Genomic DNA, 24,468 nt, shown 5'->3' with positions numbered 1-24,468 from the left:
TAAAGAATACGAGGTAGAGTTTTAAAAACTATTACATCTAAGAATTGCGTTCGCAAGTTAAGCTTGAATATCGTGTGACAGTCCGATACCGATTCCAGATGGCCTCTTGACTTTCTGAGGTGACTTTGCTTCTTTTATATCATCACTTGTAAATTCTTTTAGAATATTAACGTCATCTTGTGCGATACCAGAATCACTACCAGACAGTATCTCCTTGTCGTCTGTGTCATCTTGTTCCGTAGGGTCAAGAGTTGTTACGAAAAACCCTCCTGCTGACTCAATCACATAATCTGGGGACTTGTCCCCAGTCTGGTTGTTAGAAACATCGAAATCGTCATCTTTCAAGTCAGAAACGTCGCTATTTCTGTGTGTTATGTCACTTCCATTTATAACCCCAGACTTTTCAATCTCGATAACTTGGTCCCCATCTGTAACTATGCCAACTTGTCGATCACCAACATTTAATTGTGATGTTACTGGTGTAACTAGTTTTCGTTCTGGTGCTGTTTCCGCAGATTCACTTGATGTTGAATCACCTGATTCAACTGAAAGAGCATCTGTTTGAACAGTTGTTTCTTCTGAATCGCAAAGTAAACTGTCAAAGCCACTCTCGGGAGAGGATTTTTGTCTCACCTCTGTCGACTGAACAAAAGTGTCGCCATCGGCTTCATTCGGTTTGCTAATGTTCTTGTCGGTGAACTGGGAATCGTCATGCGCATCATCAATAATAGAAATCGTTTCTTGTGATAGAATATGAAGCTCACCTATTCTATTATCGTCTTTACCTTCTATGTCAAAAGCATATTGCTGAGAATTCTTATTTGAATAAGATAAGTCATTAATGCCACTTTCGGCAGAGGCGTCATTAATGCCACCTTCGGCAGAGGCATCACTGACGCGTCGCTCGTGGAACGTGTCCTCCACCGCCGAGTCCCTTATGCTTTTCTGGGCAATACTTTCGACATTTGACTTCTCTTTTTCGAGCCATCTTGGCATGTTGACGATCTCCGAGTAGGTACTCTCTCTCGGGGTAGGTTCATCGTCCGTTGATTTATATTCTATTCTCACTGAGAACTGCATTTCTGGAGCGACTTTCCGCTTTTGGCTTTCTTTATCTTGCTTACACGCCGCCTTGATAATCCGTGATGGTTCCTTTTGATAACCAGTATCATAACTACCTGTTTTACTACTATGCAAGTTGGCTTTACTATTGACTTTCCCTGGTGTCATATGTTGAGCCCTACAGGCGAATACCTCTGAATCACTCCTACTCAAGGGGACTTGTTTGTCTTTTTGAGTTTCATGTACTTTCTGCGACTCTTCAGTATCATGTATGTTTTTAGTTTTCTGTAGGTTTTGCAATTCAATGTCACTTTTAGGGACATTATAATCATGTGTGTTTAAGAATGGTCCACTTGGTTTTCCCTCATCAGATTGTTCTCCATGTACTCTTCCATCCAAATTGGCCATTTGCATGTCAGATATATCCGATGCAAAACTGTGCATAGGTTGAATCGGTACCGGGGCCGGTGACATATCTATGTCTACAGTTGGCTGCGACTCCGTTGACGTCTGAGGAAAGGGATCGTTATATCGCTGGACAGACTTTATTGCGAACACTTCCGTGTTTTCTCGGCGATGTTGTGACTCCCCAGCAGCAAGAATTCCAGGAAGTTTTTTAAACGTTTTTCCGAGTGTTCCTGCTCTCTGTCCCGCCAAAAGTGATGTATTCACAAAATGGATCTGTTGATTAGAATCGAAAACGCGAGTGTATTTCTTCTGAAAAGATAAACTCCCAGATATAGGCAGGCCAACGGATAAACCTTTCTTTTTACTGGGAAACTTCACAGACTTGGAAGGGCGAAGCTGATGCCCGTGGAAACCCCCTGTGTATACTACTTTCTTGCTTTCACTTTGAGTAGAACTGGACATGGTATCCTGGCTAGTGTTACCATTTCCTTCCGCTTGTATGTTCAGATCATTCCCTAGTATACCCGTAGTTACCGCGGATGTAATATCCTTTTTGGTATCCGGCTTTTTCCTCCTTCTTTTCAATCGGGCACACTTCCGACACGCTGACAGCGACATAAGGTGCGGACACATTGGCCCAGCCATCTTTGACTTCTTAAATTCCGATCGGAGGATTTCCTGGCTCCCTTTTCCAACTGCCTTAGAGTCAGAGGATTTCATATTGAGGTTGGCATCGGTTGTGTTGAGAAGTCGCTGGTAAGAGATCTCCTCAGGGGACATTGACCTCATGGACGAAGGGCGAGCTTCTGTACCAACTGACATGCAAGTTGTATGTACTGTTGGCTCCGACTGGATCCTATACTTCGGGACATGTCTGAAAGGTAAACCGAAAATGTCACTTCTGTTACTTTTTGTACACTGTAAAAGACCCAACCACTATGAAAGGAAAAATTTAAATATATAGCACGAAAACTAATATTAATGTCGTTATTCATACAAAATAACTTGTGCCCCTTTTGTTTGCGATGACAAAATATGTTTCGGGCAGATATGACATTGCTTATAATTCTAGCACAAATGCTTTTGCGTTTTAGTTTTAGAAAGGATATCTGTAAATTGCGGACATCAAATTAGAGGACAACAGTAGACACTTTCATCATATTTGAAAAAAGGAATATCATATTAAATGTTTGTTTTAATATGGCAATATCGGAACATATAAGCTGCTGGTGTGTACTGAGAGAGAAATAAACCACTTATCTAGAGTAATGACACTTATTTCGAAATAATTACTTCTCAGGGAAAAGAATACTTATAGCTATTAACTTTATTGAAATCAAACTTCTCTGATACTGATCTGAGTACATTTATTATAAATAAAATAAAAACAAATCCGGAACACTCTTTATTCTGATGGATGCCGATTCTCAAAGTATAGCCATGTACCTTTCTTTCGCTTTACATTCATAAAAGATACATCAAAAAAAAAAACAAAACGGTGATTATCATAACGTTGTCAGACCTGATATAGTCAAAATAGCGTAATAGCGTGCCATTACTTAGATAAAGGTGATTGGTGTGTTGACCTACCTAATGGTGATTGGCAGATTTTCGAGACTTTTGAACACCGCCTGATTGTTGCGCTCCCGATCTCTCTGTAGTTTCAGTATATACCTTTCGGAGACCTCATGGTTGGTAATTCCGATAAGCTTCTCCTTTTTCCCACCGATTCCGATGCTGGCTGGAGGCACTCGGATGGACATGTGACCGGGGATTGTTCCTATCCCGTGTGCGTTTTCCGTCCACTGCATATTTTTGATGTCAGGTAAATCGGTGTCCCTCCTGCAACGATAAGTTAAATGTGCTCGCCATTACTGTAGGGATGTTTTATAGTTATAAATTATTCATATTTCCTCTATGAACAAGATAATCGCATTAGATTAATTATGTTGCAAAGTTCAAACCAAACCTTAGTAGCGAGACTGTCCAATAATGGGCACAAAACTTCATTTATGAAATTACTGTCATCGTTAATTGCGCCGAAAATGTTTATCAATTATAAAATATCCTGTCCTTTGTTTATTTGTCCCCAAATAATAATTTTGTCTATAACACCAAGCACAACCAACTATGGCTTCTACGGACCAGATATACTAGCTTCATGTTAACGTTTGATTAAGTTCATACATACCTAAAATTACTAACAGTCTTTGTTTTTTTTCTGTTCTCGTTCTGATAGATTTAAATAATATTAATACAAAATGTCATGCAATTCAAAGCAGGCAAATGAAATGAATAACACGTTCTTTGTTTTAACAATGGGATGAACTAAGATAACACTACTTGTATGATGGTACAGTTAAGCCGTATCTATTGTACTACATCTGCTCGTAAGATCATTATCATTCTAAGCTATATTTATTTACATATGGGAACTGTGTTGACGACTTATAATAAAATCGCTTGTTCTGTCATTGATACGTCTGTAAATAGTAGATCTATAGAATTTCCAATAATCTAAATATAATACAGTAAAATTCAACTTCAACAACTACATTTATATTATGAAATTCTCGAATCTTAATATAGTGATAAAAAAATACCTCATGATTTTCAATATCGTTTTCAATCAAAATAACAGAAAAGTCTGATATGATGATATTAATTTAAATCTATTTGAAATATAATTCGGATCGGAATTTGTAAATTACCTCCTCTTAAGCTGTGCATGCTTTGGTAAGATAGGCCTTGACCACAACTGATGACACACATTGACTCTTTACTTCAACGATCCAATATTGATTTAAAGATTTTTTTATGTTGATGATGTAATTGATACGAGTGTGATATGTGATACGATGGCTCATTAATATATGACTGTAGTTTTACAAAAGCACGTTTGAATAGCAGCAAACTTTTCCTACTTTTTATCAAAATATCAGAAAAAAAATATATTGATAGGCACAAAATGTTTACGAAATGTCAAAAGAAGGTCGAAACCATAATTTGAAAAGATGATTAATTAGATCGTTCCCGTACAAGCAATATCGCCCATCAGACACAAACTGTACCTGCAGAACAATGGTACAATACCTATGTCAGTTCAATATAAATCAATTGAAAAATGTTAACAGGCATACAACGGATGAGGTGTAAGGGAGAGAGAACAACCAATGCGTGAATTTGTTTTATTGAAGTGCAAATGAAAAATCAATATTTGAGCTTCTAAAAGAAGCGTTCTTTAAATATGTATAGTCTCGAACTGAGTTAAGGGCTTAGTTATGAGAATGTGTTTACTTTACTGTATATAAATAGCTCGAAAGTGTTGACTAACTCTTCGAATATAAATCTTTACATGTTACTTTATTCACTTTGATAATTGGATTAAGTATCATATACAGTAATTTCATTATGGTTGACTTGTCAAAACAGCACGAGGCTAAATACAACTAATAATTATGTAGAAGCACCATAACGTCAATTATGTTTTATATAACTGTTATAGTTATGTAGAAACAATATTACGACAATCTAGATTTTATACAACCGTTATAGTTCTGTAGAAAAAATATGACGCCACCTAGGTTTCATATAATCGTTTTAGGTCTGTAGAAACAAAATGGCGTCATCAAGGTTTGATATAACCGACCGTTATAGTTTTACAAAAAATGACATCACTAATTGTATATAGCCGTTATAGTTCTGTAGAAATGACATAGCGTCACCAAGGTTTGATATAACCGTTATAGTTCCGTAGAAACAAAATGATGTATCTGATTTTTATATAAAAGTTATAGCTCCATAGAAAGAACATGACCTCACCAAGATTTAATATACTCGTTAATGTCCTGCAGAAACAAAATGATATAACCAATTTTTGTATAACCGTTATAGGTCTGAAGAAACAACGTGACGTCGCTAAGGTTTGATAGTTCTGTAGAAACTAATCGTTATGGTTTTGAGGAAATTACATGACGTAACTCATTAACCGTTGTAATTATATGGAGATATTATGACGTGACTTATGAGTGAGGTGGCCGTCATATTCAAATAACGTTAACCGTGAAAAATGATTGACATTTGACATTTAGTATTTCCAAAAGGAAAATTGTTTTCTCTATGCACATTGATAGGACAAATGATGCCAGGTAAAACTATAGATAAACACATTCCTAAATATGGCACAATAATGATGTGTATACTCCCTCTAAACATATTAGCGAAAAGTGACGTCTATTGATTTGATATATACAAGTATATATAGAGTTAAAATGATATACCACACGTGTATGAATACATTTTTTAAAGTACACTTGTACAACATGCAAAAAACTTATCAGTACATATCAATTTATTTGGATGTATCGATATATTTTGATGTTATATAATGTATCAATATATTTCGATGTTACATATACAACATATCGATATATTTTGATGTTATATATACATGTATCAATACATGAAGACTTTGTATAAATACATTTAGAAGTTTTGTTTTATATCTACAATATATTAAATACACTTACCTATATGTTGCACATTTGTATATACTATACAATATACAATGTGAATATAATGTACATCGATAACAAACGCTTTACTTACAAGTTACAGCACAGACACACCGTTCCAACCACCTGTCTAAAATGATGATGTGCCATATCAAAGGTACTCAATCACTCTTGACCACTGATTAGTGTCCACTTGTGACCATACTATGGTATGACCAAAGCTCTGGTTATTGTTCCCAGTTACTGGACCATGCTAAACGTCTTATAAATCCTAGCTATCTTTTAAATGTTTGCCCAATGCTCTCTTCCCTGACACACGTATCAACGATCTCTTTTACAAAGTAAACCAGTAGAGGTTAAGCGCGGACGGGTTTCTCACTGAAGGAGTCTAGTTCAGCTGTATGCTATAACGTTTTGTTTCATTCTAATATCGATTTTAATCGGCTTAGTACATGGACAGACAACAATGCATATTAAATATAATACACCCGTATTGATATATGTGTACCTAACTAATAATATAAGGCACAAAATCCTTTCACAGGTAAGGTGAAAATCCCGTATATTGTTAGGTATCGGGCTTTTATTATTATAGCTCTTTTAAATATAGATAAAAAAAAACAGTTTCTTTCACTCAAAACTATATCTGGTCATTAATTGTTGACAATGTATGTCAGTGATATCCTGCATTAAAGAGCCTTCTACAGACTAGTGAGGTGAGATTTCTTTCAATTTTCAAAGTGAGTGCGTCATCGATACAAGTGTATGACACACTGGATCATATTACATTATGTTTAGACCCAATAAAAGTAATGTTACGCAAACAAAAAATATAAATAACAAAATCAGGACAGAGATATCCGTTATGTTATCTTAATATGTAAGCAAAAGTAAACCAATACGTAGGCAAGCTGAGGCTGAAACTTATTCATACAAAGATCGTTTGCTTTTTTTTACGTTCATTAAGAATTTAACGACAGACACAAGCGTTATAAACAAGTATACATTATGTACTAGTACCAATATAAGCAATCAGATATTAGATTAAAAACTGTGATTAAACAAAACAGGAAATTGATTTACTAAACATTACATTACATTATAGTATGATAGAAATTAACTCCATATGTTATTTGAACATTCATTAACATCTAATGGGATAAAACATATCTAATTTTACAAAGCCAACATGTCAGGCATATTCAATTCGTATTATAATTCAAGCTTTTACATATTATTCTAGTAAATTTATCTGGTAGTTCTGTCGCGTTTCTTGTTTTGAGAACGTGTACTACTTTGACGGTTGAATAGATCATATGAGAACGGGTGTCTAGGAGACACCTAAAATATCAAAGTACAGTAAGACAGCAGTGAGGAAGGTCAGGAAAGATTTGAGATTCCAAATCATGCAATGGGGGCAGAATATATGTTATGGTCTTTTTAATGTCTCCTAAGTAGAAAACGGAAAAAATCCCCGATAGTTTGGGGGCACACTTTAAGTCTCCCTCTATGATCAACATCCAGAGAGATACAGCGGTCCTTATTCAGGGCATTTGGTCTTTTTATCATTGTTATTATCAATCAGTCTGAATGTAAAAAAAATGTTTTGATCATATTTCCTTTGTTTTATCGAGTTTGAGTTAGAATTTATTGTTTTAATATTTGGTAAGTAAGTTAGTAACTACCTCACTACCTCGAAATGTATACTGATGTTTTAATGTTATGGAAATTCAATCGGTAGGATATCTATGACATGTAATCAACAGACCATGAAGTTAGAAACTGTTATGATTAGATAGAAGTCATAAAACAGTAGCAAAAAGTCCGGCTGACCCCAATTTAGACAGACAGTCTGTGGGAGATCGTATATTTATTTTCAGAATAATTACTTCAAATTGAAAGTTCTCTGATACCAAATGAACCACTACTGAATAAGATTTTGAAGGTATTTCTTTAACAATGAAACGTAATTGAAAACTATTTGGTATTTCACACGCATCATAAAAGTAAACAGACAAACCGGTACTTAAATGTAGTCTTCAGTCACACTATAAAAGGCAGTATCTTTATTTTAAAATCTTTCATAAATCGTTATCAGATCATTGATCTCCTTACACTTGTTGCTTTCAAATGAGTAAGCAATAAATGAGCGTTGACAGAACGTCTCCGGAATATCATTAGACAATGGTAGAACAATACATCTGACACATGAATGGGGGCCCTAAAAGAGGATTTAACATTGACAACGATCTATATTGCTTTTACTGTTACCCATATACGATTATACGATTGTCGTTTTATGACACCATAGATCACATTTTTCATTTTGGTACCAAGAAACGCCGGTAGAAAACTCATCTTTGTATAATATTATCCCGCTAGACTTCTTTCAATTTAATGTATGTTGGTTTGAAATAAAAATTATCATAAAGATTTACAATACCACTTTAATGACATCTATACATATATCTGTACAAAGATATTTTACCAGAGAAGGCAGATGAATGGATAATCCTGATATAAAAACATGAATTTATTAGGGAACTAATGCGATTCCTCTGTAAGACTTAAAGATCAAAATTGATCTGCTATCCTCGTTGCACAATATCATACTTTACCTTTCATGCCTGCTCTTTCTGAATGGGTCATTAATCCAATACTATTCACAATAAGGAGGGATATATCGTAAAAATTATAACCTGATTATATAATATGCTGAAAGCAACATGCTATGAATAACATACCATAGGCCCACCGCATGCTTGTCACAGAAACTGGACGAAATGTAACTTTCCCAATGACGCAACCAAACAGCACAGTATGGTCGATGATTTCTACTCTCATGAGAAACACAGCCCTTCACGGGAAGTGTTATTGACAAAATTGAATATAAACCTTTTTGCCAATATTAGGTGAAATCATCAAATTAAAATTAATAAGCTATTTGTAATACACAAGTAGAAATGGACAGCTAATAAGTCATGTCAAGAGGAGCCAGTGGAATAATTAGATTATGACAGGAAGGGTTTAGTGTCTAGCGTGTCCATGTGTGTTGTAGGTCAAATGAGTTTATTTATTGTCCCTGAAGTAGATAAAATATGCGATGGCCTCCCCACCCCTAAAACAAACCAAATACAACTGAATCAAGCGATCAAACAGCAGTATACAGTAACCCATTCATCACTATCGAACCTGTCGAAGATATGCGTTGTTTGATAAACAAAATTAAAAGAAAACATATGATAGCATGTTTAGTGTACTCCTAAGCATCTACAAAATAATATTGATATGGAATTTCTGAAATGTTTTATTATAATAATTCAAAGATATCTTAATATGTCTTAAAAAGTTAATTATATGTAAGAAAGGCATTATAACCAATTAAAGTTTAGAAAAATGAAATTTGTTTTAATGAAGTTGAAATATGTATGAGCAAACTTTTAATCAGTTAATGTACTAGCTACTTGATATGTTGTAGTTAAACTGAATATAAGAGGAAGTTCAACACTCTCGGACAGCTTGTATCACCGGTCCAGAGATCAGTACTTACAAGGATATTGACAGAGCTATCCTGTTTAATGTTGGTTTTAAATGGAGAAGTTATAACACTCCGACCCAATTTGCCTCTAGGGTTAAATAATGCATTTGTATTAATAGGGATAAACGTGTGTACATTTAATATATAAACATAACAGTCAAATGTATATGAACTGGTTAATAACTAAAACTTAAACAGGTCGTGTCGACAACGAGAACGAAAATACAAGAAATATGAATGAACTATTAAGGTACTTTCCATTAACAAAAATAAAAAGGAGCAGCGAATAGAAGGCACATATACAAACGAAACGAAAGGCATTGTTAATCAAGCAAAACGAAGGGAAACCATGAACTTAAGTTCTAGTGTAACACGTTGACAGAAAAATTACGAAAACATCGAAGAAATTAGATGTTATGAGGGATTATATAGTAGGATATCAAACTTGGGAAAGATATGGCAGAAACTAAATAAATATAAGGCATGGTTTCCTTAGCACGTCTAACTTTTCCTCGTGGCCAATTTCAAATAAAATACCATGAATACAAATGGTCTAAACATTGTCTGCGGTATCGTGCTGTTTATTGCAACGCGTTTGGAAAATGTTAATCCTTTTGGCATTAGATCTACCACCGATAGATCGGTTTTAGTACAGATCTGATGCATTTAATCATTATTTTGACATAATAATTTAGATTCGGTGATGTATGGCAATTGGTAATATTAATACGAAATTAAATAACTATGTCAAAGAACTTAAATTGAATTGATATTAGGGTATTTGATAAGGTTCTTATTTTAAGAACACGGTTTATACTTATAGGGATTTTAATTGATTTGATTTTTCAAAAGTTGCAACTGTACAAATATACACACATTTTAGGTTATTGTTGTTAGAAATAGGTTAGACCACAAAACATAAAAATCTAGTAAAAACTGAGGCTAAGGCTAGAAAGATATCTCATGTCATTTATAACTTTATAATACTTTTAACATCGAGAAAGATATATCATTACCAACGTAAATAAGCCGTCTAGCATGAACATTTTATGTATATGTGAATAGTACACATACAAGTCATACATCTAAAATGAAAAAAACAGTTAAATACATATTCATTCATAACTTACCATGATGAAAGAAAATTCAATATTCAGTCTCAGATTTCTTGTCGGGGTAAACATTCTCGCATATAAACAATGCTGCATTGTTAAAATCACAAAATAAGAATAAACAACACACGTTTTCCTTAGTTATACGATAGGTATGTCGTCTTTGTATCCTCCTTCGAAATTATTGGAATTTTGCATCATACTCTTGTTGACTAAAATAATAATGACCATCTGGATGATTAAATCCCCAACTGTTGATCGCCTCTTAAGGCAATACAGTTCATATGTAGATCCCCTGATCATCGAACGGTAATCATCACGGTTGACCTTACTGCTAGAACATAATTGTATAGGTCTTTTTCTCCGTTTTCAGTTTTCCATCAAGACGAACACATCAAACTCACACGGCTTACATCTAAGGAAAAATATGAAGGACCATATACAACAGAAACCTGACTGTTTGTTCCTCCTAAACAGTGGTCACAGGAACTTAGCCTTGTCGTGTAAATATGGTGGAGACTAGCTCTGTTACAGCCATTGTAAACCGAGATTAGCGAGTAATTAGAAAAGTGAAGGCTACATTCGGCATTATACAATGGTGCATACCGTACATACAGGTGTAACGGTACATAGGGTTCATAAAGGTATTCGTAATACAGGTGTATTCAGGAATGATGATACATACTTTATATTCTTGTATGATGTATATAAACACATTTTGCTTGCTGAGGACGTAACGTGCAGATATACCGGTATATCATGGAATCGATGTATGAATTATATAAGGCTATTGAGGATGTCATGTGCGGGTATTTAGTATAGCGGTATATTGAGGTATGTTGTCAGGTAGGTTATATTGAGGATGTCATGTGCCAGTATTTAGTATAGTGGTATATAGAGGTATGTTGGCACTTAGGTTATATTGATGATGTTATGTGCGAGTATTTAGTATATTAGTATATTCAAGTATGTTGTGAGGTAGTTTATATTGAGGATGTCATGTGCGGGTATTTAGTATAGTGGTATATCGAAATATATTGACACGTAGGTTATATTGATGATGTTATGTGCCAGTATTTAGTATATTAGTATATTCAAGTATGTTGTGAGGTAGGTTATATTGAGGATGTCATGCGCAGGTATTACGTATGGTAGTATATTGAGGTACGTTGGCATGTAGGTTATACTGAGGATGTAATGTGCGGGTATTTAATATAGTGGCATATTGAGGTATGTTGGCACATAGGTTATATTGAGGATGCCATGTGCCAGTATTTGGTATATTAGTATATTGACGTTCGTTGGCTACTTAGTTACATTAAGGATGACATGTGCGGGAATTAAGTATAGTGGTATATTGAGGTATGTTATCAGGTAGGTTATATTTAGGACGCGGGTGTTTAATATAGCAATATATTAAGGTACGTTGACGCGTAAGTTATGTTAAGTATGTCATGTGCGGGTATTTAGTATAGTGGTATATTGAGGTATGTTGGCACGTAGTTTGTATTGAAGATGTCATGTGCGGTTATCAAGTATAGTGGTATATTGAGGTATGTTCTCAAGTAGGTTATATTGAGGATGTAATGTGCCAGTATTTAGTATAGTGGTATATCGAGGTATGTTGGCACGTAGATTATATTGAGGATGTCATGTGCGGGTATATAGTATAGCGGTATATTGAGGTATGTTGGCATGTAGGTTATATTGAGGATGTCATGTGCGGGTATTTAGTATAGTGGTATATTGAAGTATGTTGGCACGTAGGTTATATTGAGGATGTCATGTGCGGGTATTTAGTATAACGGCATATTGACGTTCGTAGGCTACTTAGTTACATTAAGGATATTATGTGCGGTTATATAGTATAGTGATATATTGAGGTTCGTTGGATCGTCAGATAAATTGAGAATGTCATGTGCAGGTATTTAGTATAGCGGTTAGTGAGGAAGTTGATCTTTTATTTTTCTAAGGTATGTTGAAGAGGAACATTACGGTATATGCAGAGATGTAGGTAAATTGATCAAACGGATTTACCCACCTTTTAGATAACAATAAAATGGTATTATTTTATATAATACAGATGACACATGATGGATAGCAAGCTTTAATATGAATTCCTTAATAGGTGTAGCATTAGCTGAATAATGTGCAAACTGCACAGCTATCTCATCCATCTATAGCTCCCTTCGGTGCTAGGGGCCAAACGGAAGTGAAGGTAAATCACAATCGGCCTTTCAGAAATGTTATCCGATAATTCCATAATTGATTTAATTGTTTGATGCAAATAATTGATTATTAGTCAAATATCAATAAGTATGTATTTACTAAACTGAGGTCACAAGAAGACAAACGTATTTGCATGGATTTTGATTCTGGTAATGAGGCAAACGATGAGCATACTCATTATTTTATGTTAAATCTATTTTTTAACTACACAGCACCACAGAGGATGGATAAGGGAAACTTGCAGTAACACGCTGCGTGTAAAGTTATAAGGCGTTTGTTCGGGGGTCTGAACCCAGGGTCCGACAACACGGCAACTCCTATCTACTTTATTTTAGATATATATAGGTATATGGAAAAAAAATCAAAATAAAAAAACAACAAAAAACGAAAAACAAAAACGAACAAAGAAAATAAAACTAAAATTAAAAGGAGAACAAGAAAATGGTAAGAAGCCCCTGCAGATATTTCCTTAAAAAGAAGGTGTCGGCTGCTGCCTAGAAGATAACATATATATAACGTGACCTTTCTCTATGATGTATCCATAGCACACAGTATTTCGATAGCATAAATCCATCAACAAAACAACTGTTGTACACAAGGTACGAAGAAGACCTTACTAATCCTATTCTTGAGTACTCAAAATTTCTTAAAACGCCAATTTTGATTTTTAGGAAGTTCAATTACCTGGGTTTGACCTGTTGGTGTTGTCGATGAAGCAAAAAACGTTTAACTTTCCGGAACTCCTGGTCCTATTATCATTGTGCTTTGTAAATGGCCCTATCTATATTTCAGTTACATTCCCCTTTACCTTATCGATGTTGTGTTTGAACTATGGATTGATTTAGCCTTCAGTAATATATTATGTTTGAGCTAGTAACAATGACAACCTTGCTCCCTAGCCTGCATCACCTCTGATAGTAACTGGGGTCCTTATCAGTAATATTATAAAGTGGTCGATATGTCGTCGAGTTCCTCTTAATTGTCCATATCAAAATCAATAAGCCAATCCCTGTACCAGTTTCAAGACTGAAGTATGTCAGCTAAAGAAATGGAATAACAATGTTTTTTATTTGGTCAATCATATTGACAAATATAGATTATTACAAGATAATGCATGGATGATCTCTTATGTAATATATATAGTATGTACATCGACATGCGTATACTGAAAGAAAACATTTCAGCGGTAATCTATTTCAACGTTTTTTTTCGGGCTTGAAGTATTACGCTAAACCATAATTTCGCTAATCGTAATTTCTATATATTTTTTCTGTAGAAAAATATTGTGAGTACGTTAATTTATTAATGCGCAAATTCGATAAAGTTTGTCAATGCGATAAAATTATATTCTTCCAAAAAAGTATATTTATATGAACACTAGTATGTTATTGCACGAAAACCATCCCTTCCATTGCTGTTTCATACTGTGATCAGCATACATCATGGTGAACTTTCACCTGTTTTTAACAACTATGTCATTCCATCATTTACACCTCTGGCAAACGAACTTGGTTATCGTCACATCAATTTCTAGAAATACGAATATGTATTAATAAGACCATTTATGGTTTATGTAAAATGTGAAATGGCCTGCCCGCATCAAAGTAATTGTATGGCACTGCTTCATTCTGTGTTAAGTTATACCTAATGGGGACCTTATATATTGGTAAAGCCCTGTTGATTGTAGCCACAGGTTTTAAATGCAATCTACATGGATGGCATAATAGGTTTTTAATCCGTTTAATTTCGCCCATTTATCACGATTTTACATAAATGGTGCGTGGGGCAGAGGCTAGTCATCTGTAACATCTATTATGTATTCTATAAGGGAATTAGGGTAACAAGCACAATGATTGTCCATAAATTAACAGATCAAATGTACAAATGGGTTCCGTTCGATACTTGGAAACATCAATAATTTAGACATTCTACTGTGTGATAAAAGGCTTCGAATCAATTGATATAAGGATTATTTGAAAATGATAAAATGGTCTATCAATCTTATATCCAGTTGAAATATGTACTGTTTAAGAAAAAAATGTCGTTTTTCAGTCGTCTTACACACGATAAACTAACAACAGAGGTTTTTTTTTTAAATGTCCCAACATGATATGTGCAATACCAGCCTTAAAGGTTAAAATCAGTCCTTTTTTCATGACAGATTTGACAAAAAGGTGAATCGGCCTATTGGGTTTGGATTTGGAATGGAAGACTATCTTTTCTCAAACGTAACATTAAAATATCCACATTGCCAATTTGATATTTTTTGCAAGATGGATGTTCAAGTATGTATTTCAAACCATAAGTCACAAGGTGTCGATATTAAGTAATACTGGTAATTGACTAATCTTGATTGCGTAGGAAAAATTCAGTTTAAAAATTGACCCGCATTATGCATGGGTTCAGTTGAAAGAGTTCAGTCTTGACCTTTTAAACATCCGTAATCTTATTAAAGCTACCCACGAACCAACAAGGCGTTCTAAACAATTAATCAGTAATCCGTCTGATGGGATAAACACACTGAGCTAATACGTGATACCGGGAATGACCTAGTGGCCAAACGCCAGTTACAAAAGCATGGCAAGCTTACACAGATCGCAAAAATTCTAACCTTTACATTTTTGAAAATATCAACAAATATTTAAATAGCTTCTCACTGGTTTTTTTTAATCCAAATATCAACAGATAAATTCAGTGATTGAGTGCTACCAATTTGTATAGTACGTTGCGTCATTCAGACCACATGAAGTTGTAATAGTAAAAAATGTGTACAATGTGTCAAGTGGATTAAGTATTGTAATACCGTCCCCTTATGTTATGTTCATTTAACAGCCATTACGACTATCAAACAGTTGTCGAGTTATAGAAATATTTACCGAAAGGATTATATAAGTAAGGCCTCTTATATATTGAATTTACCTACTAAACACAATAATAAATATAGGTATTTTAAACATAATAATGATGAACAAATAATATATTGACCTACTTTCTTTATATTTCTTTTTTATTGGCCTACTTTCTTGTTGTCGCGTTATGTTTATTTATTCAACGCGTTTACAAATTATTTGGTATCTACTTATAAATGTGTAGTATTTTGAGGGCATGACATCTTATGGATTTAACAAAGATTTGTATGGCTAGAAGACGCTTACTTGCCCGGAACACTAGGTCTTGTCGCCCTTGATGTCTTTCAAGGTTTCAAGCAAATTTTGTTTTTTGCCCTCGCTTTGTCGATTTTTGGTAAAAAAAAAAAGTGGTTTCGCTTTGAAGTCGGTATTCCCTGATGTCTTTACTCCTCTTTAATCGATTTTGCGTTAGAATTCGTTTCGGTGAATGAGAGAGTCATCCAGTCATGAGTATCTTCTCAAGTATATTGATATGACACTGAACGTCATATTGAATGACACAATGCTACATTTTATTATTATTGCACCAAGGTGGTAACCAACGCTTTCGCATAGAAAAGACTAGAGGAAATGACGAAAGCATTATTAGCCATAAGGACGAGATTTTAATTGTTAGAACTAACGTTTAGGATTTGAACATCAACTAAAACTACATAAACAAGTCCAAAATTGGTTTGGTTCTTTCATTACTACTTGGCATGTAAATACAATAGACCAATAAATATTATCAGGAAACGTTGTCAGTTGGTACCCGAAAACCCATAAACATTCAATAATTTTAAATTTGTTATGAAAACGATTTATTATTACTACTTTGTTGTCAGTGTGATATTACTGATTTGCATGCAAGGCAATGTGTATGTTTCTTCTTCAACTGATTTACATTAAATGAAGCGAGTATCTGACCAAGGTAAAATGAAACATTCATGACAAATCCATTTATTGTAAACAGAATGGGAACGGATCTTCTGCTCACTGCACAACCAATCACAGCTCAACTAACTGTTATTATCCATGTAATTATAACACAATTAGGGTATTACTATTAGTATTGCATAAAATAAGTGAGTAGTTGTATCCGATAAGTGTTGTTTATACTCACCGCGGTACGTCACTCTCGGAATATGGACGCCCATTCTTGATCGGATGTGAACTGTAATATCAAAGCAAACATATAATTCAATTCCAACTTTAAGAACTACATAGATATTTCTAATTTAGTTTTCTGAAATGATTTTGTTGTGCTTTATTTGTTTGTTATTTGTTTGTTTGTTTTCTGTTGTTGTTTTTTTATTGTTGTTGTTTTTGTTTGTTTGTTTGTTTTTTTGCGTTTTGTTTTTGGTTTTTTTTTCCATTATCAACTTTTAATTTCACTTAAACTATGTATAGTTCTCTTTAATAAACGAAACAATACCTTTAAGGTAAGCATACATATAAACATATATGCATATCATTTATAATCTACCTACCTATTTTTCTTTCTGGCTTTCCTGTAAATAAAACAATGAAATATATCTTTAAATGACTCGACACAATCCGTCATAACAGAAACGTCCAGAGAAATAAACAAATATATCAAATATCACTTTGATTAGTTAGTCAGGGAGCATGGGGGTGTCATGATGAAATTGAAACTAATAATTACATTGTCCTGGGGCATTATAGTATACACAAAACCGAGAAAATGTCTAAACTCTTTGTAAATAACACAAGTAAAGAATATATTTCTAACTTGAATCGTTCATATTTAAATGTACAAAACGTCTCTCGTGCATGTAAATACCATTAATTCCAACCACGTTAAAGCCACGTTTGAACTACCTTTATACATCTGATATTCTGAGACATGTTTACGATAGTGTCTTTAAAATGACTGTGTACTACATATCAATATTCTTTTATCATAGCATTACAATAATTATTAGTAATATGTGTCGTTCGTCAAATTAATATTGGCATCAACATCACAAAACAGTATCAAGGTAGTGATTAGAATGACTGACATGCTTGACGCTCGGAGAAGACAGGAACACACAAAGATTACCAACCCTATTCAGTATACGGGACCGGTAGCGTGGCCATGCCAATATTCCATAGTCATGTCATTTCGGTGATACAACACTATAACGCGCGTCTTAAGTTATCCATATTCAAATAGAAGTCGTGACGAATGGAATTATTGTATTGTATTGACGTTAAACAATAAGAATAATTTACTCAATTATGTACAAAATACAGAAATAAAAATGCCACATGATGAAGAAAGAGATGATAAAACAGTAATGGAGCAAGGCACATTAACACATTGTACATTTAGTTAAAACCTTGTGATTTTTTTTTTTTTTTTTTTTTTTTGATAGACCAAAGAATATCACTGTTATACATTATTAACACAAAGTGATACAATATCTTACCCGTAAAATCTGTGCTTGTCCATTTGAGGGCGAAACATCGTTTTAGGGCAAATACTATTGTTTTCTTTTTAAATGAGCAAAATTAACGCTACAACAAGCCAGACAATCACTTATAGGAATGTTCGTCATCATATTTAGCAGTTATATCAGATCGTGATGTGCTGTCTAACACGTTCATGCGTCTGCCCATTATCACTACTGATCTACGCCATCAGATAACGTCAACGAGTGTTACACTGTATTAAAAATATATGGATATTTTTCTAAAACATCTTAACCCTTCTTTCCAACCAATGTTTAAAGTGTTCCCAATTTATTTTTATCGCAACTCTTAATTATTGAAGGGTGAAATATCGTTTAAATGTCAAATGATTTCGATATGATTTATCTGAAAGCTTATAGACTAGTTAAAATTCAATCATGTGTGTAAAAACGATGTTTTTTAGTGTAAATATTCTTTTTATCCCAAAGAAAAATATACAAGCAAATGTAATAATATATAGACAGGTATGTAATGTTTGTTTTTTCAAAGCCATTTCTGATCATCAGAAGGAATAATAAATCTTCATAGTTAATCAACACATGATACTTTAAAACGACACAAAAAATGCATTTAAACAATGAAATGAAAAGTCTTGTTGCTCTTAAGAGATTGTATTACTTATGTGCTCCGTAATGAAAATAAAACTGGTGTTAACAAGTATACGTGTAAAAGAGGAGAGTATAGGTCACGTACCTAGACAAGCAGGAATCATCCTTAAGCCTAATGGCTAGGATGCTAGCTTTGAGAAAGAGAGAGAGAGAGAGAGAGAGAGAGAGAGAGAGAGAGGCCGTTAGCTAGAGGCCCAGGACAGGCAGATTATTATCCATCACTTATTCCTATTACATAAGTATACAGATATGGGAGTATACAACTTAAATATGACATTTTGCTGGAACTCTTCCAAACAAGCTTAGATATTTATGATGTCGGCTTATTTATTAGCTACAAAAATTCCACTTTTCATCCACTTTGTTGGTAGGGCTTACCTGTTTTTCTCATTGCATGATTCGTACGAGGCACACAATTTTGGGTCTTATCTTTTCCCTTCGCTGCTCACATTCCCTAGGAATGGTTAGGCTAATCACAGTTTAATAACATGTTTTCAAATCCTGATATAATAATTCCTGGTAGAACTAGCTTGTCAAAACTTTAAGAAATTCTTAATTCTCTTCCAACTGGCATAATTTAAAGATGATAAAATCACAAGTTTTTGCTACAAATGAGAAATGAAATGTTCACTAATCAAGTGATTAAGCTAATCACCTTTTGAACAACTGGGCCATGATTGACATCCTGTTCTAAGTTGCTGGTAAGGATACTAAGTAGGTTTGTTCGTTGGATTATAATATGCCTAGGTATCATACTACCGTTTGTAGTTGTAATATTAAAGTATGGTAGCACTATAATAAACTGATGGTATTAACATAAAACAATGCAATACCGACTCCCACCCAGCCCCTACTGCCCCCCCCCCCCCCCCCCCCCACCGACTCCCACCCAGCCCCTACTGCCCCCCCCCCCCCCCCCCCCCCCCCCCTCTTAAAAATAAACCATTATAAGTATTACATTGTTTTGCAGGGTTTATCAACAGCCATATGACGAGGAGAATCAAAGAAACTCAAACAGAAAGAAAGAAAGAAAGAATATTGTATGAACTTTACGGTCTTTGCAACAGCCAGAGTCATTAGAGAACGGATGTAAACGAGTTACCAAATCACCAAGAGTGTACAAACAAAGTGCAGGAAGAAAGAATCCAATTACAATGTATATATAATCTGTTGATATTAGACCTGTTGTTTTTAGGAGCGATTGTATATCAGGAAGTTTCTAATGCAGATGACATTTCAAAATATCGTAAAATTATTTAATAAACCCTTTATTGATAAGGACCACACTTTGAATTGTTACATAACAAGGATAGATATTTTGTTAACTTGATGGTCTGAAATAGATATGATACTACACGTTGAACTCATTTTTTTAAAATAGCTTTCCATTCAGGATAAACACAAATATATACATTATGTGTTTTTCTATTTCTTATAATGTTCATTACAGGTAGATTGGTAAGTAATGAGTAATACTGAGCAGGTAGATTGGTAAGTAATACTGAGCAGGTAAATTGGTAAGTAATACTGAGCAGGTAAATTGGTAAGTAATACTGAGCAGGTAGATTGGTAAGTAATACTGAGCAGGTAGATTGGTAAGTAATACTGAGCAGGTAGATTGGTAAGTGATGAGTAATACTGAACAGGTAGATTGGTAAGTAATAAGTAATACTGAACAGGTAGATTGGTAAGTAGTAGTGAACAGGTAGATTGGTAAGTAATAAGTAATACTGAACAGGTAGATTGGTAAGTAATAATGAACAGGTAGATTGGTAAGTAATAATGAACAGGTAGATTGGTAAGTAATAATGAACAGGTAGATTGGTAAGTAGTAGTGAACAGGTAGATTGGTAAGTAATAGTGAACAGGTAGATTGGTAAGTAATAAGTAATAATGAACAGGTAGATTGGTAAGTAATACTGAACAGGTAGATTGGTAAGTAATAGTGAACAGGTAGATTGGTAAGTAATAGTGAACAGGTAGATTGGTAAGTAATGAGTAATAATGAACAGGTAGACTGGTAAGTAATAGTGAACAGGTAGATTGGTAAGTAATAAGTAATACTGAACAGGTAGATTGGTAAGTAATACTGAACAGGTAGATTGGTAAGTAATAAGTAATAATGAACAGGTAGATTGGTAAGTAATAATGAACAGGTAGATTGGTAAGTAATAATGAACAGGTAGATTGGTAAGTAATAATGAACAGGTAGATTGGTAAGTAGTAGTGAACAGGTAGATTGGTAAGTAATAAGTAATACTGAACAGGTAGATTGGTAAGTAGTAGTGAACAGGTAGATTGGTAAGTAATAAGTAATACTGAACAGGTAGATTGGTAAGTAATAATGAACAGGTAGATTGGTAAGTAATAATGAACAGGTAGATTGGTAAGTAATAATGAACAGGTAGATTGGTAAGTAGTAGTGAACAGGTAGATTGGTAAGTAATAAGTAATAATGAACAGGTAGATTGGTAAGTAATACTGAACAGGTAGATTGGTAAGTAATAGTGAACAGGTAGATTGGTAAGTAATAGTGAACAGGTAGATTGGTAAGTAATGAGTAATAATGAACAGGTAGACTGGTAAGTAATAGTGAACAGGTAGATTGGTAAGTAATACTGAACAGGTAGATTGGTAAGTAATACTGAACAGGTAGATTGGTAAGTAATAAGTAATACTGAACAGGTAGATTGGTAAGTAATACTGAACAGGTAGATTGGTAAGTAATAGTGAACAGGTAGATTGGTAAGTAATACTGAACAGGTAGATTGGTAAGTAATAGTGAACAGGTAGATTGGTAAGTAATACTGAACAGGTAGATTGGTAAGTAATACTGAACAGGTAGATTGGTAAGTAATAGTGAACAGGTAGATTGGTAAGTAATAGTGAACAGGTAGATTGGTAAGTAATAGTGAACAGGTAGATTGGTAAGTAATGAGTAATAATGAACAGGTAGACTGGTAAGTAATAGTGAACAGGTAGATTGGTAAGTAATAGTGAACAGGTAGATTGGTAAGTAATACTGAACAGGTAGATTGGTAAGTAATAGTGAACAGGTAGATTGGTAAGTAATAAGTAATACTGAACAGGTAGATTGGTAAGTAATAAGTAACACTGAGCAGGTAGATTGGTGAGTAATGCATTCCCGTTTCAACGAATATTTTATCAATATTATATAAACATGGATACTGGTTGGCGTTCTGCCTATCTGGTTAAGTTTAACATGATTTAAGTTGACAGAATAAGTCCAGGTGGGCAGGCAAAAAGGAAACGTTTACCGGTATTTAAGGTTTACGGATGATATACTGGAGATCTCTACAAAAGTCAATGTGTTATGAATACAGTACTATCAGTAAACCTGAACAAAGGTGAGAATAGGTATAAAGTAATAGATTACAGGTGTCATGACACCTGTATGATTGACATGTGAAATCGATATCCACTGATCAATAATAGCCGCGATGTCGGATATGAAAGGCCACATGGAGTGTACAATACTGAACTGTGCCTCTATCCAATAGGCACAAAGGACACCGATATTGTTTACCACTCTAGAAATAATTAGTAATGTTAGTTAATGGTGTCACGTATTAATTGATGTTAAATCATGTTAAATGACATGAATAAGAATTAAATGTCATAAAGCAAAATTTAAAAAGCTTTCTCATACCACGTGCAGGTGACGAGATGAAAAATGTTAAGTAGTCATGTCACGTTATCTAAGATGATCTAATGACGTCATATATGTATAATATTAATGAATAGTGGTTATTGATGCCAGGTGGCATAACGTACCAATATGATATAGTGTCATCACTGCCATGTGACATTATTGAAGAAGCTTTAGTGACGGCATGTGACATTATTGAGGAATGTTACTATGAAGAGAATTTAAGGATTTAGTAATTGTGGCATTTTTTGTGAACGTTTAGTTATCTTTATGACATTACTGAAGTATTTAGGTTTCCCTACACGAAAATCTTCTAACATCACTGTAGGTAATTTGCTAATCCCATTTAGTATATTGGTATTTTCTGTAAAAACATGTACACGTATTATGCAACTTAGTATCCGAATTGTATTGATTCCATATCACAAGTTTTGTTTTGTATTGTGTAACGCCCTGTCAACGGAACATTGCCTCTCCTGTGTGCGAGCTGCATACATGTGGTGATTGTGTTTGTTTTGGAAGGCATTGGTATGTCCGTGTTTGTTTCCTCGTGGTGGTGTGGAATTGATGCTGACCTTATGGTGCCTCTCATTGCATATACTGCCGAAGACGTCCACCAGGACACCCCACCTGGTCACATTATACTGACAACGGGCAAACTAGGATCAAAATCCCGAAATTGCTAAACGTTGTGCAGGAGTAGCAACACCATTTTATAGATTGTAGTATGTATCGGCCAGAGTTCAGAACCCAAAGCCTTCCTCACAGGGGCGAACGCTCAACTAGAGTTTGGAAGTCCTAAACCACGTGAAGTTTGAAGTGAAACTATCATATATCAATCTATTTTTCAGGTGGGAGAGTCCTAATCTATACACAAAGTGAAAGTGGAACCGTCCTGCTCTTATACAACCATTCAGAAGTAGAACCGTCCTACACCGTATGAAGATTGAAGTGGAACCGTCCTGCCCCACGCAAAGTTTGAAATGGAACCGTCCTACACCACGCGAAGTTTGTAGTGGACCCTTCCTACACCACGCGAAGCTTGTAGTGGACCCTTCCTAGGCCACGCGAAGTTTGAAATGGAATCGTCCTACACAACACGAAATTTGAAGTGGAACCGTCCTACATCACGCGTAGTTTGAAGTGGAACTGTCCTACACCACGCGAAGTTTGAAGTGGAACCGTCCTACACCACACGAAGTTTGTAGTGGAACCGTCCTACACCACGCGAAGTTTGTAGTGGAACCGTCCTACATCACACGAAGTTTGAAATGGAACCGTCCTACACAACACGAAGTTTGTTGTGGAACCGTCCTACACCACGCAAAGTTTGAAGTGGAACCGTCCTACACCACGCGAAGTTTGTAGTGGAACCGTCCTACACCACGCAAAGTTTGAAGAGGAACCTTCCTACACCGCATGAAGTTTAAAATGAGCGCATCCTTTAGCACACAAATACTAATGAACAATATATATATTAAGTGCTTAGGTAATGTTGAGAAACTTGTTACATAACCTATGAGCTATCAAAACACTTCACACTGACAAACCACTCTTTCACTCACCTTTTCAGATGCATATAGATGAATGTTTCCATTGCTTGCGGTCTGTAATTATAATAACATAATCCATTACAACAACGACGTCATAGAGGTTTGCGCGTGCAAGACGTTTAGAAAAGATAAAATATCCATGTTTTATCTAATTCCTGTTTCAAATGGAACATACTCTATAGCAAATTGATCAATATGCTCTATTTGATCAATATACTATTCACAGAAGCAATCGCGAGTTTAGTTATTAATCATACTTACTATATCAACTAATATTCGAAGTCTGTAGCTCAAAGCGCTTAAATATGTTCTTATACTCGAGTAGAGCTCTCTGAACTAACAGAAAAGAGCTTCGCCGGTCTTATTTAATTATCGCTCATCATTAGATATCGAGTATCTGGGAAATTT

General features: G+C 34.7%; 1 protein-coding gene across 3 annotated transcripts; it reads right to left on the bottom strand.

Moving 5' to 3' along the window:
* Nucleotides 1-24: 24 nt before the first annotated feature.
* On the bottom strand, nt 25-24,097 carry LOC117330730. 3 transcript variants are annotated; one of them, XM_033889180.1, is made up of 5 exons: nt 24,073-24,097; nt 17,242-17,262; nt 16,875-16,925; nt 3,061-3,312; nt 25-2,344 (listed from the first exon to the last, which is right to left on the bottom strand). In XM_033889180.1, the coding sequence occupies exons 1-5, from the start codon at nt 24,084-24,086 to the stop codon at nt 58-60; spliced, it is 2,625 nt and encodes an 874-aa protein (XP_033745071.1). In that variant the 5' UTR covers nt 24,087-24,097; the 3' UTR covers nt 25-57. The 3 variants fall into 3 exon arrangements, with proteins under 3 accessions (XP_033745071.1, XP_033745073.1, XP_033745072.1); XM_033889182.1 differs by lacking the exons at nt 16,875-16,925; nt 17,242-17,262; nt 24,073-24,097 and adding an exon at nt 10,653-11,102; XM_033889181.1 differs by lacking the exons at nt 16,875-16,925; nt 17,242-17,262; nt 24,073-24,097 and adding an exon at nt 6,079-6,340.
* Nucleotides 24,098-24,468: the final 371 nt, after the last annotated feature.

The sequence above is a fragment of the Pecten maximus genome, chromosome 7 (genome assembly GCF_902652985.1).
Source record: "Pecten maximus chromosome 7, xPecMax1.1, whole genome shotgun sequence".
Lineage (NCBI taxonomy): Eukaryota > Metazoa > Mollusca > Bivalvia > Pectinida > Pectinidae > Pecten > Pecten maximus.
This window is presented reverse-complemented; position numbering and strand designations above follow the sequence as displayed.